Source organism: Convolutriloba macropyga, chromosome 5 (assembly GCF_964194025.1).
Source record: "Convolutriloba macropyga chromosome 5, txConMacr16.3, whole genome shotgun sequence".
NCBI lineage: Eukaryota > Metazoa > Xenacoelomorpha > Acoela > Convolutidae > Convolutriloba > Convolutriloba macropyga.
The window spans coordinates 5,610,611-5,626,745 of record NC_134472.1 but is presented as its reverse complement, the minus strand read 5'-3'; the positions used below and the strand labels follow the sequence as shown (position 1 = coordinate 5,626,745).

The 16,135-nt window shown below is 36.3% G+C and overlaps 1 protein-coding gene across 5 annotated transcripts in view; it reads right to left on the bottom strand.

Annotated features, from left to right (window-relative positions):
* Positions 1–823: 823 nt before the first annotated feature.
* Positions 824–16,135, bottom strand: part of LOC142339074 (uncharacterized) — an 86,678-nt gene continuing 71,366 nt past the window's right edge. For 3 of the 5 annotated variants that reach the window (XM_075388746.1, XM_075388745.1, XM_075388743.1), the window contains 5 exons: positions 13,232–13,261; positions 11,581–12,872; positions 2,178–2,637; positions 1,579–1,893; positions 824–1,164 (listed from right to left, as the gene is read on the bottom strand). In XM_075388746.1, coding sequence (XP_075244861.1) covers positions 1,127–1,164; positions 1,579–1,893; positions 2,178–2,637; positions 11,581–12,872; positions 13,232–13,261 — 2,135 coding nt within the window. In that variant the 3' untranslated portion in view covers positions 824–1,126. The remainder of the gene's footprint in view (positions 1,165–1,578; positions 1,894–2,177; positions 2,638–11,580; positions 12,873–13,231; positions 13,262–16,135) is intronic. The other 2 variants (XM_075388748.1, XM_075388747.1) reach the window with 2 other exon arrangements.

Below are 16,135 nucleotides of genomic sequence, written 5' to 3'. Positions count from 1 at the left end.
AAGAGAGTACCGCATAATTTTGAACATTTTGAACCCAATAATTTAAATGTATTTATGATTATGGCTAATTCCACCTCTTAACAATGGCGCTATACAAGACCAGTAACAGTGCAAATACGAGCATATATAGTTTGTGTTAAAGAAATTGCATGATGAAATCAATATTTCATGGAAGAAACTAAACAGAGGACCAGGGGTGGGGCGGGGGACAGGTGCGAATAAATTTGAATGAATAGAGAGACAGAGAGATAGATTCGAACAACAGTAACAGCAACAAAAGTTTAAAAGTTTACTATTATCACAATCGTACAAAAAATCAATCGATCTATCAATTCCAAATAAAATCATCAAAACTTTCATAACGATACAAACTTTTAAGATTCAAATCATATATTAAAATCATAACTACAAAGTTATAACTCAAACATTTTACCAATTAAGTTTGTCTCACAAAAAAATTATGATAATTTTGAAGGGTTTATTTTGCGATTAGAATCAGAAATTAGAGTTGCGTTTTTAATTGTTTACGCAGCTGAGATCTGTAATCCCCCCCACTCTACAAATAACCCATATAATTGACATTTTTCGCCTTTTAAAATAACTTGTAACAATCGTGTAAGAAAAAGTTAATCGTGGAAGATCTTGTAAAAATTTTGTTAGAATCTGATAAGATTTTGTAAGAATATAAAGTCTTGTAAGAATCTTGTACGAGTCTTGAAAGATCTTAGCTTTTCGGTACTATTCGGGTACATAAATTGTAGTTAATGGATAATCGTACTTCTTAAAAGGCTGTACAAACCACCAGTGCAAAAAAAAGCCCGAGTTTGTTCACACAGGTTGATGAAGTCATTTTTTTCTTATCAGGGTAAAAGACAACAGATCCCGTAATTACTTTTATGCATTGTTTACTCTTAATGTTTTATTGGGGACAAAACACAGAATAATTGACAGCTCAAAGGGAAGATTTGTGACCCATTTTTATTTTATAATTCAGATGACGGGCAATTATTCCGTTTTCGAGAGTTGATTCCACGCAAGACAGACATCAAATTGTAATAACAGTTCATCGATTTTGATCGAATGTCTGTTAAATTGAACTCTTGGGAAAGAGGGATCTTTGGGAATTCTAACTGTGTGATATGCCGGATGAATTCAGTTGTTCACCTGAAACAAGAATTAAAATTTCAACTTATTGTTTTTAAAATAGAGTTAAAACATGATTCTTTTATGCTGATGGCGCTCAAACGTGTTCGGTTGATTTGCTTTCTTGCGGGGATATATTGGAATCCCTATGAAAATTTGGGTTTTTTTCCGTTTGTGCCCCCCCCCCCCCAAGCTTAATGGGTGCATATTATTTGCACTCACCAAGCGCACGTATCATATTTTTACATAAGAGTTTACTATGTAATGGCACCAGATCTGTAACTGGGGGCGCATAACGTTAACGTACTGGAGGCTGGGTGGGGGCACAAACGGAAAAGATCCGAAAATTGTTTCATGAATATCTGGGTCATTTTATGACCAACAATGAGCTCTGAGGGTGGAGGTGTTACATGTACTTTAAATATATCTATCTACCTGCAGAAGGCAAGGCCTGATAGTTGGACATGCTACTACCATTGGCCCCCAAATCGTCCTCATCAATCGTGTAGTTATGTATCGAGTTCCTCTGACTGAGGGTGTTAGACGCACCTGTTGTCTTTGGCCCCATGTGCCCCTTAAGGGGCCTGCTCAGAGTCGAACTGCCGAAGCCCGCTCCTGGGTTGCTAATGTCGCTGGTTCCGCTCACTGAGAGATCCTTGAGATTCTTGAAGGAGGAGGCAAAATCGGGGGTTTCAGGTTGCCCCGTAACTGGTGAAGTGTAGGTGTTCTGATGGGTCAATGGTACGTTGCCTGAAATTATTTGGTACAGTAAGTCTCATAAAACTGTCACGCAAGTGATTTTTCAAAAAATTCTAGACAATTAAATGATCAGCAACATACTTAGTTGCTCGTACATGAGTACTTATTTTCCAGACACCCGGTTAAAGGCTTAAGACAAGACAAGTTGCTGCTGGCATGAATGCAAATATAACGAGGGTAAATCGAATCTATTTTATTAGGAGGGGGGGGGGGTTAATTTTACGGAATTTTGTGGGAAAGGAGAAATAAACAAGTAACAAACAATAACGTCTCACCTGTCGTGTACTTGGCAATCAGCGCAGGGCTGTTCAGGGTTTTCAAGGGTTGCGGAAGCGCAATAGTCGTCACAGGACTCGACATGTTACTATGAATGAGAGGTCCTCTAATCTCGGCTATCGGGTGGAAAGACGAAGCCAGTGACGTCACATTACTCGTGTTGTAAATTGAGTTCGGGTTCGGCATCACGCTCGTATTGTATTCATACACATTCGGCTGTGCCCGGAACGGGGCTGCGCCGGACACGGCCAGGACGCCCGGAAGTGCCTGGGCTGATATAGGAGGCGTGATCGAGGGTTGTCTAATGCCCCCTGAAGTGGGCTGGATAATGGCTATTTGCGGGTGGCCTTGTAAGTTGTGGTGTTGCATGTATGCCTGTTCGTCCATTCCTATTGGGCTGCTGTTGACCGAGTGTTCCGAGCAGCCAGAACCCAAAAGTGAACCCTGCTCAATGTTGGTCTGCAACACAAAACATCTTTTCTCTTCAGATGAATCTGTAGTATTTAAATATTTGATATAAACAAATTAAAATCTTGCTAGAGCCCTCAAAATGTCTAGTGTGAGATTACACGATTTTCTCTCCAGTGAAACATGCGTCTCGTGTGTGTCTCGAATGCACCGTTGATCAGTGTTTCTTGCAAGAAAAAGTGAAAACTTAGGCCATCTTGAAAGATCCATGAAAAACTTTATATCCATACTTCAAGATTTTGGATAAACAACATTTTTTACCACTCAACAATGGTACTCAATCTATTATTTCCTATCAAATATATTTTTTAAGTATGCTAATTGATGAAAGAATTGTGATCATGTCACCTCGAAAAGCACACAATACTTCACATACACAACGTGGCCAAGTCCGAATGCACATTTTTAGACCCCAATTTCGCTGTTAAATAAAATCAACAAAAAAGTTAGGCTCGATCACTAATTTTGAAAAATGATCAAGCATGAAGTCATTATTTCAAACTTTTTCAAGCGTCCCACGTTTTTTCAAGATTTCACGTTTCATATCACACTACACTTTGAACTTAATCAGTTTTTCGCTCACGTTTCACACTTGTCTCGAAGAGTTCAACCTTACAAAATGGTATAAAATGAGCAATCAACTGATCAAACTTCTTGGAAAAAATTCTTGGAAGCCTGAAGGCATGTTTCTTGGAAAATTTTATTGGAAGCCCAATAATTTCTCATGAGACAAAGCATATGTTTTTCAAAGATAATTAAAGCGGATAATTGAAAACAAGAAACAATCACAAAATATAACAACTTCGGCAAAGACGACTTTTTTAAGTTCTATAATTGAGTCAATATAAGGAAATATTTTTTAAAAATTGCTCATTTTTCTAAAAACCACAAAGAGTGGCAATGAGAGTGACAAAACAGAACCGGCTGACGACCTCTGCAATCCATTCGCTCCTACAATAATACCAAGGAATTCAGAAAAAAATTAAGTGGGTTGAACGATTATTCAATTGCTGGATTGATTCGCTGCGCGAGAATTTCAATTGAATTCTCACTTTGAGTTTTGAACAGCGAAACTGGGGTCTAAATAAGTTAGAGTATAATTCTGGGAACACTTCGGCAATTCGAGCTCATCATCGGGCGTAAGCGCCCTCGGCTTTGAGCTCTAATTGCCCTAGTCTTCCCAGTACTATACTCTAACATATACTTAAGGGGCAAAAAGTATAATTAATTGGATTACCAAGCAGAATTCATTTCACGTTATTTATAAATGTGAGGGAGCATTTCAAGTCTGACTTCCCTTTTCTCTTATGTTTCTTAGCCACTTTAGAACAATTACTATCATATAAGGAAACAACCCCTTATGTATTTTTTGGTATGAGAAATCAGAGTGACAAAAAACCGAGGCAATTAATAAGTAATTAGCATGCATTTTTCGAGAGATACGAACTCAGACCTTGAGACAGTTCATCCTACGGATCCTATAAAATTGTGTAAGGTGCACCTTTCAGAGATGTTATGCTGATGTTTTCAAAAAAGGCAAAGGAAATGTCGGAGGGCATGAAAACTATAGACATCAAAATCTAATGACCAAAAAAACCGTTTAAACAATTTAAAAGTAGATTCAAGAAGATAGCGAATTTTCAATAAATGAGGAGAAAAATGAACATCCGGATAGCAGTTTCAAAGAAAATTGATGACAAACGAAGTAGCATTTTGCACATTCAAACAAATTTACAGCATTCTGCTTTTCGGTGATATCTTAATGACGTGAGACTCAAAATTCGATAGATTTGAACGAAAAAACTTCAAATCTTCCGCAAAATATTTCACTGTCAGAAGGGGGAAAATTGAACCACGCAATAGCAAAAATCATTTCAAAAAAGAAACGAGCAAAAACAATTTTTTTTAAAACTCTCTAAGGAACAGCGTTTAATAACATTCCTAATAAAATCGTTTTTGTAAGATAACTAAATCAAGTGAATTATGTTTAAAAAGTATAACTTAACTTTATTAAACGTAAAGGATGCGGTAGGGAAGAAAACATCCAGATGTCTAAATCAAAATGCAAGCATTGAGATCAGTTCAACTTTTTTTTCATTTGGCACTTCCTTTTGTTGCCAAATTTAGTGAAAACCTCTGGAGAAAGATAGAAAAACTAAAAAATTAAACTAAAATCCGGAGGGCAACGTTTGGTTTGTGAGATCGAGCAACCCCATTTTGCAGACAAAACACCTCGATTAAGAACGAAAATCGCAACAAGACTGGAAATTGCGCAAATTTATACTAGTTTTGTTTAGCGAGCATTTTTCTGATAATAGTTACTCCGAGTCCATCAGCCACACTTGCTGTCGGTGCAGCAAAAAGCACCTAAATCAATTGCTGAAAAAAATTAAGAGATAGAGAAAATGATACACATTCATTAAAGAGCCTCAGATGATCCTATTAGAGTTTAATACAGATCGCCGCAACGAACTAAATACCACCTGAAGCTAATATTGGCGCACTTTTCATTTACATTTCGGTGTTAACATTCAAAATTTGAGTTCAGTGGCAAGAAACTGTTAATAAAATATCAATTCAGATCACGCAGCATCTGTGCTGTCAATGAAGCAAACAATTGGTCAAATATGTTGATAAAAATCTGGATTCACAAATCAAGTATCGTGGAAGTCCAGTAACAACGTAAGGGTAAATTTTTTTAGTTTGATAAATTTTGAATAAGTTTAAGGCTAACTAAAGGAAAGAAATAATGTTACATTGGCCCTCCAAAGTATTTTTTTGAAAAAATCAAGAAATTAGTGCATTTATTTGGGGGTAGCTTTGGATCTCGGCTTTGCAACTTAACTGCCTTAGGCTTACCACAACTGTACTATACCACATACTTAGAAGCAAACTAAGCCTTCTCTATTTGCTAACGATCAACGTTCGAAAAGAAGTCATTTTTCGAAAAGAAAAAATACTGTTCAGGTCGTGTGCGAATACGCTTTAGCTAAAAGGAAAAATCTATGGAAATACTTTCATGTCGTAAACAAGACACAATGGAATAAAAATAATTGCTTCTAACTTCGATGAAGAAGAAATGACATGCTTCACATAATTTTCTTTAATTGCCACCTGATTCCATTGTTAGAAGAGAAAAGTTAATCATTTATTATTGAAAGTTACATCGTTGGCAAAAGTTTCATTTTAAAATAATAAACTGTTTTCTTTTTGAAAAAAGGCTCCAGTATTAATTGGGCAACAGAATTGCACAGTTGGGGATACAAAATTTAAAATTTAAGCTGACACGAGCCGTCTTGTTTTAACTGCTTAAAACCTGTTCAAAGTTGAAAATAAAGCTAAAAGATTTTTTCACAATCATGAATTTATAGCTTTAATCAAGACCAGCGAGATCAATCTCACACAGGCCGCGATAGTTTGGTTTAAATCAAAAAAAGCAATTTTTTTGGTTGACCATTTTAAAATACAGTTTTCAAAAATAAGTTTTGGAAACATGAAACATTTAAACACCTTGAACGAAAATCGCCGTTAATTTTATGTATCAAAATACAATACAATACACAAAACGTTGTAATATCCTTTGTCCAGAGCATAATAGCATAAAATCAAAGAAAGAACCGATTGCCAGTTAAAAGCAATTTCACAAAAGAGCTGAATTTAATCGCTTTACCTCTGATGTGAAAAGTATGCAAACATAATCTAAAATCGACACAATAGACGGTACTAGCAATATTGGCCGACAGGGCGGTTAGCCGATGAGGAAAAACAAGAAATTAGCCGACGTTTAATTTTTTTTTGGTCAATCAATCATTTTGGTCCAAATATCGCTAGCTTGTCCAGCCATTACAATCGGCTTGAGTTCGGCTACAATTCCTAATTTTTGGTTGCCGGCTAAAACCCCTGTCGGCCACTTCGGCGACCGGTACAATAGATTCTCTGAGCTAACTATCGATCGATTAATAATCAACCAATCCTTCAGCAGTTAACGATTTGCTCAAACAGTGTTAGAATTCTATCACTTCAAAGTCCGTTTTATCATTACAAAAGTCAGCGAGACGAACACGAATGAACAAAAGGTGAAAAGAAAGTAAAATGAAGCAAACGAGTTCAGTTATTTTCAGTTGAACTTTAAGGAAGAATTATTCTCCCATTTTGAGTGTCAAATTTACGAAACTTTTTTTTAGAAATGATAAACTTTCTCAAAAAATAAAACATGTTTTGAAACAGAATAAAATGTGCTTTCTTAATTATTTCAAGAAAGCATTAATCAAAAAATAAAAAATGAGGCTGGGAAATTGAATAAAATGCTTGCTTTCTTCTTGCCGTTTGGTTTTTAGCCATGTATAAAAACTTCATGTAGAAAAGACTGCATTCTGGAGACATTTAGAAAAAGTTGCAAAGACAACAAATGATTAAAAACTAAATAGAGCATTAAGGGTCTGACAATTCGTCATTAAAAAAGTAAAATAACTGCATCACCAAAAGTTGCACTTTGAAAATTGGATCTGTCTTTCTACCCCCCCCCCCCCTTCGGATCTTTTCAACAATTCCCCCCCCCCTGGCACCTAGTAGAGAATCCCCCTTCTGTGCTAAAGTTTAGCACAAGATTACTTGGCCTAGAGTTCAGATAGCAAAATATCAGTTTAACCGCTATTGCGGACCGCTGTCCACGGTCATGCCTCTCATGCGCTGTGGGATGTAATCCAGAAATCGCTGGTCGAATTTTCGCGCGCAAGCGCGCCCACCGACCCGCCAGTCGGAATTTCTTTTCGCTTTGAATTCCAATTCGGCTAATTAACATAATATGGCGTAATTTATTAAATGCAGTTTAACATAGTATGCGCATGCTTGTGGAAAGTTAATAAATGTTCAAGAATAGACCACTTGCAAATGGGGGCAATTGTTGAAAAGATCTCCCCACTTTTTCGTAAGCATATGTGTAATGCTCGTTTCAATATTTACTATGTGAACGACAGTCATTTTTCAAAGATTACACTGAAAATACTATCATAATGGTGAAGATATCCTGGTTATAATTTCTCATATAATCATATTCCGATCATATATGATGTCATACACAGCACACGCTGTGTTTATTGGTGGTACAATTTTTTTTATCACTGAAAGATCACAATCGATTCTGTATAATTATCAGGTCATCATATGTAGTCATTGAAAGATAACCGAGATCTCATAGAAGTGGAGGACGGTTCCATATAATCTGAGCTTTCAGTATTTGTTTCATGATTAAAGTTTGTGGCTGTTAGGTAATCATACACTTATACTTGGCTATGACCTTGTTTGATTAGCGGGGGCAAAATTCCTCAAACAGAAAGTCTGCGACAAAAGTAAATGCACAAAATGCCAGTTTTTCATGGTATAAAATGCCTGCTTTAGAAGCCAATTTTAGTCAACTTAACTTTGGCTGTTTTTCTAGGTTTTTCTTTCAATCGACGCATAATGATCAGAAGGTTAAATGATATAATTCTTGATAAACTGGCAAACTTACTTACGGAGGAATTTCAGATAGAAGCTGGCCAGTTATCCGTAAGCAGCTGTGTATATCCATACTCAAAATACAGCTGCTAATGCATAACTGGCCAACTTCTATCTGGATTTCCTCTGTAAGTAGGCTTGTCAGTTTATCCCGAATTATATCATTTAAAATTCTGATCATTATGCGTCGATTGATATAAAAACCTAGATAAACAGCCGAAGTTATGTTGATTAAAATAGGCTTCTAAACTTGTAAAAGTTTCCGGCTATTCACTATTCACGTTTTCACCATTTGATCTTTGTATGATATTCTGACACTCATCTTACATTCATACCTAACCCCTAACCTTGTGCATGTACTAAGAAAAAGCCATATAATGTTTCTGACACTTTGACTTGAAACTCGTATCTAATCTACTCGAAGTCAAATGACACTCACATCAAAGATTCTTGTTTAATCATTCTTGAACAATTTGTATGTCCACTTTATGATGAGTAGTAAATCAATTAAACAAAAAAATCATATATGACCTTGTATAATTATAATAAGTCGAACGACCCTGCATGGCTATTGAGATTTTTCGACAAATGACAATCTGTCTTGTTACTTCAGGAAGAAAACGAGAAAGGAGGTACATTTTATCAAATGGGTCAAATTGAGTTTCAGAATTTCATTTCCTCAGCAAAAATTCGAAATTTTCTCTCGGCTATAACAGTTAAAAATTCACACGATTTTATTTTCATGTTTGCATGTTCTAAAGAAACTTTTTTAAACTTCTTTGCTTATAGAAACACAATCGGTGTGACATACACTCAATGACCACTCGATACCGTAATCGAAGTGCCACTAATCAATTCTTAAACAAGTTTCTATAGTATGTTTGGGATAAACAATAGTATAACAGAAAGTGAATTGAAATTTGTTAAAGCAATAAACAGTCGAAAAGAATTTGAGGATTTGAAATAGATATGCTTTTGTTCTAAAAGAAGAGATGACAACAATTCCGTAGAATTAACTTTCCCCCAAAGTTATTAATCATTTTCTCAACTAGATTTTGGCTATTTTGCGTTTTAACTTTGATACCGTAGCCGTGACCAGTCATGCGCAAAAAAGTTAATTGAAAATTTACTAAAAAAATTGGACAGCAATGTAAAAAAATTTTGTTTAGCTCAAAAATATAATTTCTCAAATATAGCCGAAAAATTTTTATTATTTTATGTTAAATTGTGCAATCGCAGTTAATTTCGCGTTATTTCAGAGGTTATATAAGATGATAGAACCAAACTTTTCGGTCAACTGCTTGTGACTAAAGAAAGAGAACAATCAGTCTAATAAACGTGATTTTTCAATAAAAAAGTTAAATTGCAAACATATAACAAGTTAATCACTTTTTAAAAGATTACAAGAAAAATAGATGATTTTCCACTATATGAAAATGTCAAATACATTCTCAAAGGAGCTGGTGTAAGAAAAAGATTACCACTGAATGAAAATTTTAACAAAATTTGAATATCAGCAAAAACGAATCATTGATAAAACAGCTATTATTCCCATTATGTGAAACTCATTTAGTACAACAATAAAAAACAATGTCATAAAACTCGGGAAAGTTTTTCCAAAAAAGTAGGAAGATCATAGTGAACATCTAGCCAAAAATGAATTTTTTAACGGAAAATATATGTAGTACAATGAAAAAATGTGTCTGGGCTTTTTTGTCCACCTTTAAAATATGTACAATAGTACATATCATATGTACAATAGTACTCATTTAGTACATTAGAAAATTTATTCTGAGCTTTTTGTCCACCATTATTATATGTCATAAAACTCAGGAGAGTTTTTCCAAGAAAATAGACAGATCAAAGTGCCATCTGGCCAAATAGGCAGATCATCTAGCCAAATATGATTTTTTTAACGGAACATATATATATATATATATATATAATATATATATATATATATATATATATATATATATAAATACTCCAAGAACTTTCAAAGTCAGTCGTTTTGATCTCATTGACATTAATTCTACTTTTAAGTTCTAAATTCTACGTTACAATCAGACCAAAATTATTGATCTTAATAAACAAAAAAACTACTAACGTCAGACGAAGCGCTCTCGAACGACTGGCCAGGCAATTAATTTAGAAGGGGCATAAGCTATAAAAACTTTTAGTGCAAAAATTTCTGACAAAGAAGCGTCCAAACCCGCAGCGTCTCGGATAAGAGTCATGGACATTTGTCTCCACTCTTCACCGGCTTTATGCGGTCATCGCTCACAATCGGTTTTATTTTAGCAACAGACTTAATTTCTGAATGCGCAATTAAAATCACTCAAAAAATCAAAAATGCAAGTGTGAAAAGGTCACTCAAAAAGTCGAATGAATGTTCTAGGGAAAAAACGGTCAAGCAAAAAAAATGCATAAAAAATTTCCCGTTTACATTAGTTGCTCCAAAATTTGTTCAAGAGTAATTAATTATCATTTTATTAAAGAGATCGCTGAAAATTGGTCTTGATTGATGTTCCGTTTATATTCTGACTGCACTTCTTATGTTTGAAAAAATTGTAAGAGACGACGAATAAGTTTGCTGAGATCGATCTGAATAGTTAGCAAGCTGAGCACCACTGTGCGAGCCTGTTCGATATAGGTACAACTAAAAAGCGATGCAAAAGTTTCCAAACAGCCACGAACTAATATAATGATAACAGTTGGGTAAGCACAAAAAAGACGAACACAACCTTTTCATCAATCTTGATCCAACCTTTCACATCCTTTCACTTTTGATGGGTCTATCCCATCAAAGCCCCCCTCTTCCAACAAATAATATGAGGCCCAAACACCCTCTGTTATGGCGTATTCTTAAGATAGTTGGGGCAATAATCTATATGATCACTAAATCGGGGTGCTATAACGTGAACGATTTTGCATCTTAAACTGTTTTTGTATCTGAAACGTTCAAAGAAGCCCAGTTGAACTATGCATACTTTACGAAGGAGAGATTGACTGATGACTAGATTGGACCAAGATTGATTGAACAAAGACGTAAACAGACGAGTTAGAAGTATAGTCCCGGGTTGATCATCGCATAACCTCCTTGCTTTTTTATCGTCATACAAAGACATCTAAAATCGGAAAATCAGATCTATTCTGCCCCCCCCCCAGAGGCGCACGTGCTGGTTTTCATATGATGAAAACGTGCTATATAACAACACACAAATTGTATTGGGAGCATAAAAATATTGGGTGGGAGCGAAAAATTTGTCACTATCTAATTTGAAACTACAGAGATCTGGCATTTTGGAACTCGCACGTGAGTGTTTCGATCTGGGTTATGACACAAGACTACTATAGGAAATGAAATTGTCAACCCGGGAGTACACAGCATATACTAGTAATAGAAGCAGTAGTAGCAATAGTATTAGCATGACATACACTTGTTGCATTTTGATGACAGGCACAAGGTTGTGACTCATGACAACAGGAATGCTGCTGACTAGTGGATGGACCCGCTGCAACTCCCCCACCTCCGCCCACGCCTACTTCACTACCCCCAGACGAGGAGGCATGCTCCACTGTCGCAATGCTACCAGGCACTACTTGAGACGACGCCATTTTGGATCCCAGTGCCGCAAGAGGGTTTTCCATTTTGCTTGAGGAATTCCCAGACGAGGACATAAGCAACTGGTCATCTGGACTGTCAAGGGATCCCAGACCGCCAAGAGTTAACTGCGAGGGTGCGGACGAATCTAACTGTCCTCCTAGGAATTTAGTACAAATTGGGGCGTAGTTGCTACTGTTGCTGTCTCCGACTGAAGATAAGGCGGTCACATTTGACGATTGATAGGAATGCATTGGTGAGAAGGTATCGGAGCCAGTTGCCAGCAACTGGACGGCTCCGGAAGAACTATCGTAGGATACTGTCGAATTTTGGGCACTGAATAATCCAGAAGGCGCGTCTGAGTATTGCTTGCTGGACATTAACTCGCGGTCGCTGGAGGGTGAATGGAGAACTGAAGTTGAAGTGGTGCTCGCATTCGGATTGTATTCTGACTGCGGTGACGCCATCAAGTACCGATAGTTACCATATGAGGTGTTGCTTGCCGAGGACTGTCTTCGACTGTTGCCTCGACCACCAGTCATTCGCCAACCTTGAAGGAACCCAAAAGATCCACTACCAGAGGGCGAAGTTGAGGACTGGACCTCAGCCGCTGCCATTCCACTGGATCCCGGGACCATCGCTGGTACCATAAGCTGCTGTGTCCGGGGATCGCCGGGTGACGCAATCTGGGTAACAACACCGCCAGTGCCCAAAAGGGGAGGAGTTGCACGTTGAGAATGTGGGTTGACTGCTAATGCTATGGAGGACACACAGGTTGCAGGCTGAGGGTAAGGGGGCGACATTTGTGCTGTGGGAATAAGGGTAGGGTGGTGGGGGTTAAAGGCTACAGGAGTGATTTCAGCTGATGAGCAGCTGAGTGAGGACATTTGTTGGTGTGCGGCGACCACTTGGACTGCGGCAGCATTGGGTGTGACGGAGGCGGAGGGTGCGAGCGGGGGTGGGGAGGGGGTAGCTTGTGTAGAGGGGTGGGACGTGCTGGGTGGATTGGTGGTGGGCTGGGTGGATTGGTGTTGGTGTTGGAGTGCGGCGGCTACCTGGTGATAGATTACTCCACCTACCGACTTGCGAAGCGAATTTTCCCTCCTCTTCAATTCCTCCTCCATCTCTACACAAACAAATAAATAAACATAAAATAAAAATAAAAAATAAATAAACAGAATTACAAAAATACAATCTACCATAGAATAGATCAACAGAATCAACACAAATTTAAAAAATAGTGGAAATGAAACTACTAATTTAATCTTTATTTATTTTACTTGTTCTAGCATCCATATGTCAAGAATCGGTGAAGAAAAAATCATAGCTCAGTTTGAGCAGAATTCAGAGGGAATTTCAATATCGAATTTCGATTCTTGCTTCTGCACACTTTAATTCAACTCACATTGAATGACTGAACATTTTATCATTTTTTTTTAAATTGTACTCTTCAGGCGAAATGGTTGCAGCTTTAAACTAACGTACCGTCGATGTTAATATGTTGATGACGACATCCTAAATATTTACAAAAACTTAAACCTGCTTAGATTTGAGTGAATTTAAAACTTCGATTTAAAAAAGAAAACTGGCGTAAGAGCTGGTTTAAATATGTTCAATCTATCGCATCAACCTTTATGTTTGTTCAACTTTTAATCAAAAATCAGAAATCCTCGATTTCAAAACTTCCTGAAAAAAAATCACTACAATTATATTTTTTAAATAAGTCCGAAGTAAGCCGAAAAACTTTATCGACAGTTTCTATATTGAGAAGAGCCAAAAGAAGTTCTCTGATCTTTTATTTTAAACTAAACAAAAGTCATTAGATGAATTCTATAAACAAGTTAAAAAACAAACAAAACGTTACAACATTTGTGCAAGTTTTCTGCTAAACTCATCAACTTGGCAAAATAGTAGTCGATGTTTACTTATGGCCCAAGAAAAGTCAACAAACTTTCTCGCTACTTATGTCTTTCATGGTTGTGAGTTCAAAGAGCGCACCTGGTTTTCCAATGAAACCAGTCATGATCCAATTGAACAGTTTCGAACATTGAGTAAAGATCAGATGCCAAAAAAATTAAAAGTGTGTCTTTTTTTTGTGGCAAGAATGTGTGAATGTATGCATGGGTGTGCTTATTTTTAATGTGTGGTATGTGTAAAAGAGATAGAGAAAGGTAGAGAAAGAATTAGTTTGAGGGAAATAGTTCCTTTAAATGTTGAACACAAATAGATGCAGAGTGCAAAAACCGACAGATATCATGACAAAATTAGAAAAAATACTTAATTTGTGCTCCAATTTGCATTAAAAAAATGAGTAAAAAAAACGTACGTTTTTTAGTTTCATTGATGAAACATCTGAGATTTTAAAAAATTAATTGTCCCATTACGCTCATGAAACATGAAAAATGAAAACAATTATACAAGCTTCAAAAATTTCCATTTCAAATTTGAATTAAAACAATTGCTTTAAAAAGTCCACGCCTAGTTTTTTTCAAAAAAAAGAAAATATAAATGAACCGTGACGAACCATGAGTATTGGCCATTTTTCTGATGTTGGGCTTCGTTTTCCCTTGTTGGTGTTTGGTTTTTCTATGTATGTGAGTTTCGAATTGCACTACTCTTATCTTTTTAGAATTTGTTGAAGGCTTCGTTTCTGCCTGCCGCCGAAAAAAGACGGAATATTTTTTGGTTCAAACAGTATAAGTAATTTTCTCCAGTGCATATAAGTTGCTTTTGGAAACTCCCAACGGTTTCTCTGCCAGAATTTAGAAGTTATTTTGCAACCTTGAGAGGTATGTTGGAATATTTTGTGCTACGCACAGACTCCCAGGAGCTGCCGTGTTTTTAATCTGAAACATTATAATTTTGATCGTGACTTTAACGGCTCCGACTTCAAGTAATTCATTAAACCCTCGTCACAATATCAGCAGTTCTAAAACTTACCAATGCAAAGTCAGCTCTAATTAGCACAGAAAAAAAATCTAGAAACAAATCTCGAAATCTCTTTATTAAGATCCTAACAGAAACAAAAAATAAACCACAGCTTCCTCTTTTTTCAAAAAAAAAGTTCTTTTGTTAGATTTATAATAGCTCCCAGCATTTAATTTTAACCACACAGTTATCTTGATTTACACCTTTTAAATTTTTCAAAAGAATTTTGTTTGCCTTTGAAAATTTCGTATCAACTTAGGATCCTCCACGTGCCTAATGTTAAACACAACCACCGAATAATAAATCAAAATTTGTTTCTTTGAAACGGTAGTTTGTTCTTCTTTTGATTATACAAACGCTTTGTATCTGCGCTCATGTTTTCAGAAGAACATACATCTCAATTGATCATTCCAAATCAATTTGTTCCATTTGAAGATATCGATGCTTCACTTTCTAAACATTTGTGCGTTCAAATATTTTTATATACTTGCAGAGAAATGCCGCAAACCAGTTTATTCAGAAAGTTAAAATTGAACGCGCGCTATTTTAAGTAAAATCATAAAATACTTTCCGGAAAAAATGCTTTGCTTGTAAAATCAATAAACACACCCCAGCCGAAGTTTAATAGTTTCGGCTGTTTAATCATGAAAAAAATCCTATTCTTACTTTGAAATAGTTTTTAACTTCTGTGTGCCCTGGTTGCCCACTTTTTGCAGAATTTTGAAAAATTACTTTGACCAGTACAGTACGGTGCCAGAAAATCTCATGAAAATTAATACGCTCTATTCAAAATTCAAAAGTCGAACTGTGGAAAAAAGTTGAATTTTGTTTTTCATGAATCAATCAGAACGGATGACATGAGTCAGCATAAACAATATTTCATAAAATGGCTTTCAGGACAGATTAATTAAGCTAACAGTGGCGAGTATATGAGAGGGGAGGGGAGGGGGTGAGGGACGGGGGTACGGACGGGGGCTGACATTCGCCCCATGTTAGTTTAATTAATCAGTTCGTAAACTTTGAATTTCTCGGAGAGGGGGGAGGGGTGAAGATTACTTAGAAACTTAGATTTCCTCTAGTGACTAAACAACAGCTATCGGCAAAGCCCTTCTAGATTGAGACAGACTAAGAGAGAGTCAATATTATTAAACAGAGACTGAATAGGGCTCAAAGGGAAACACTTCAAAAGATTTACGACTATGGCTCAATGTGACAAAGCATGCTGGGGGTAATAGAGTGGAATGAAAGGGATCAATCTGATCCATTTTTATCAAAACCACAAATTGAATTCTTAGAAAATACTCAAAAAAATGAATTTATAAGCTTAAAAAAATATTTAAAAAATATATTTTTTAAGCAAATAAGACATGATATTGTTACAACCTTTATTGTTTCCCCAAATCGATCCAAATATTATGATGGGTCGGGTTGGCATTTTAGCATATTCGAATAACTTAAAAT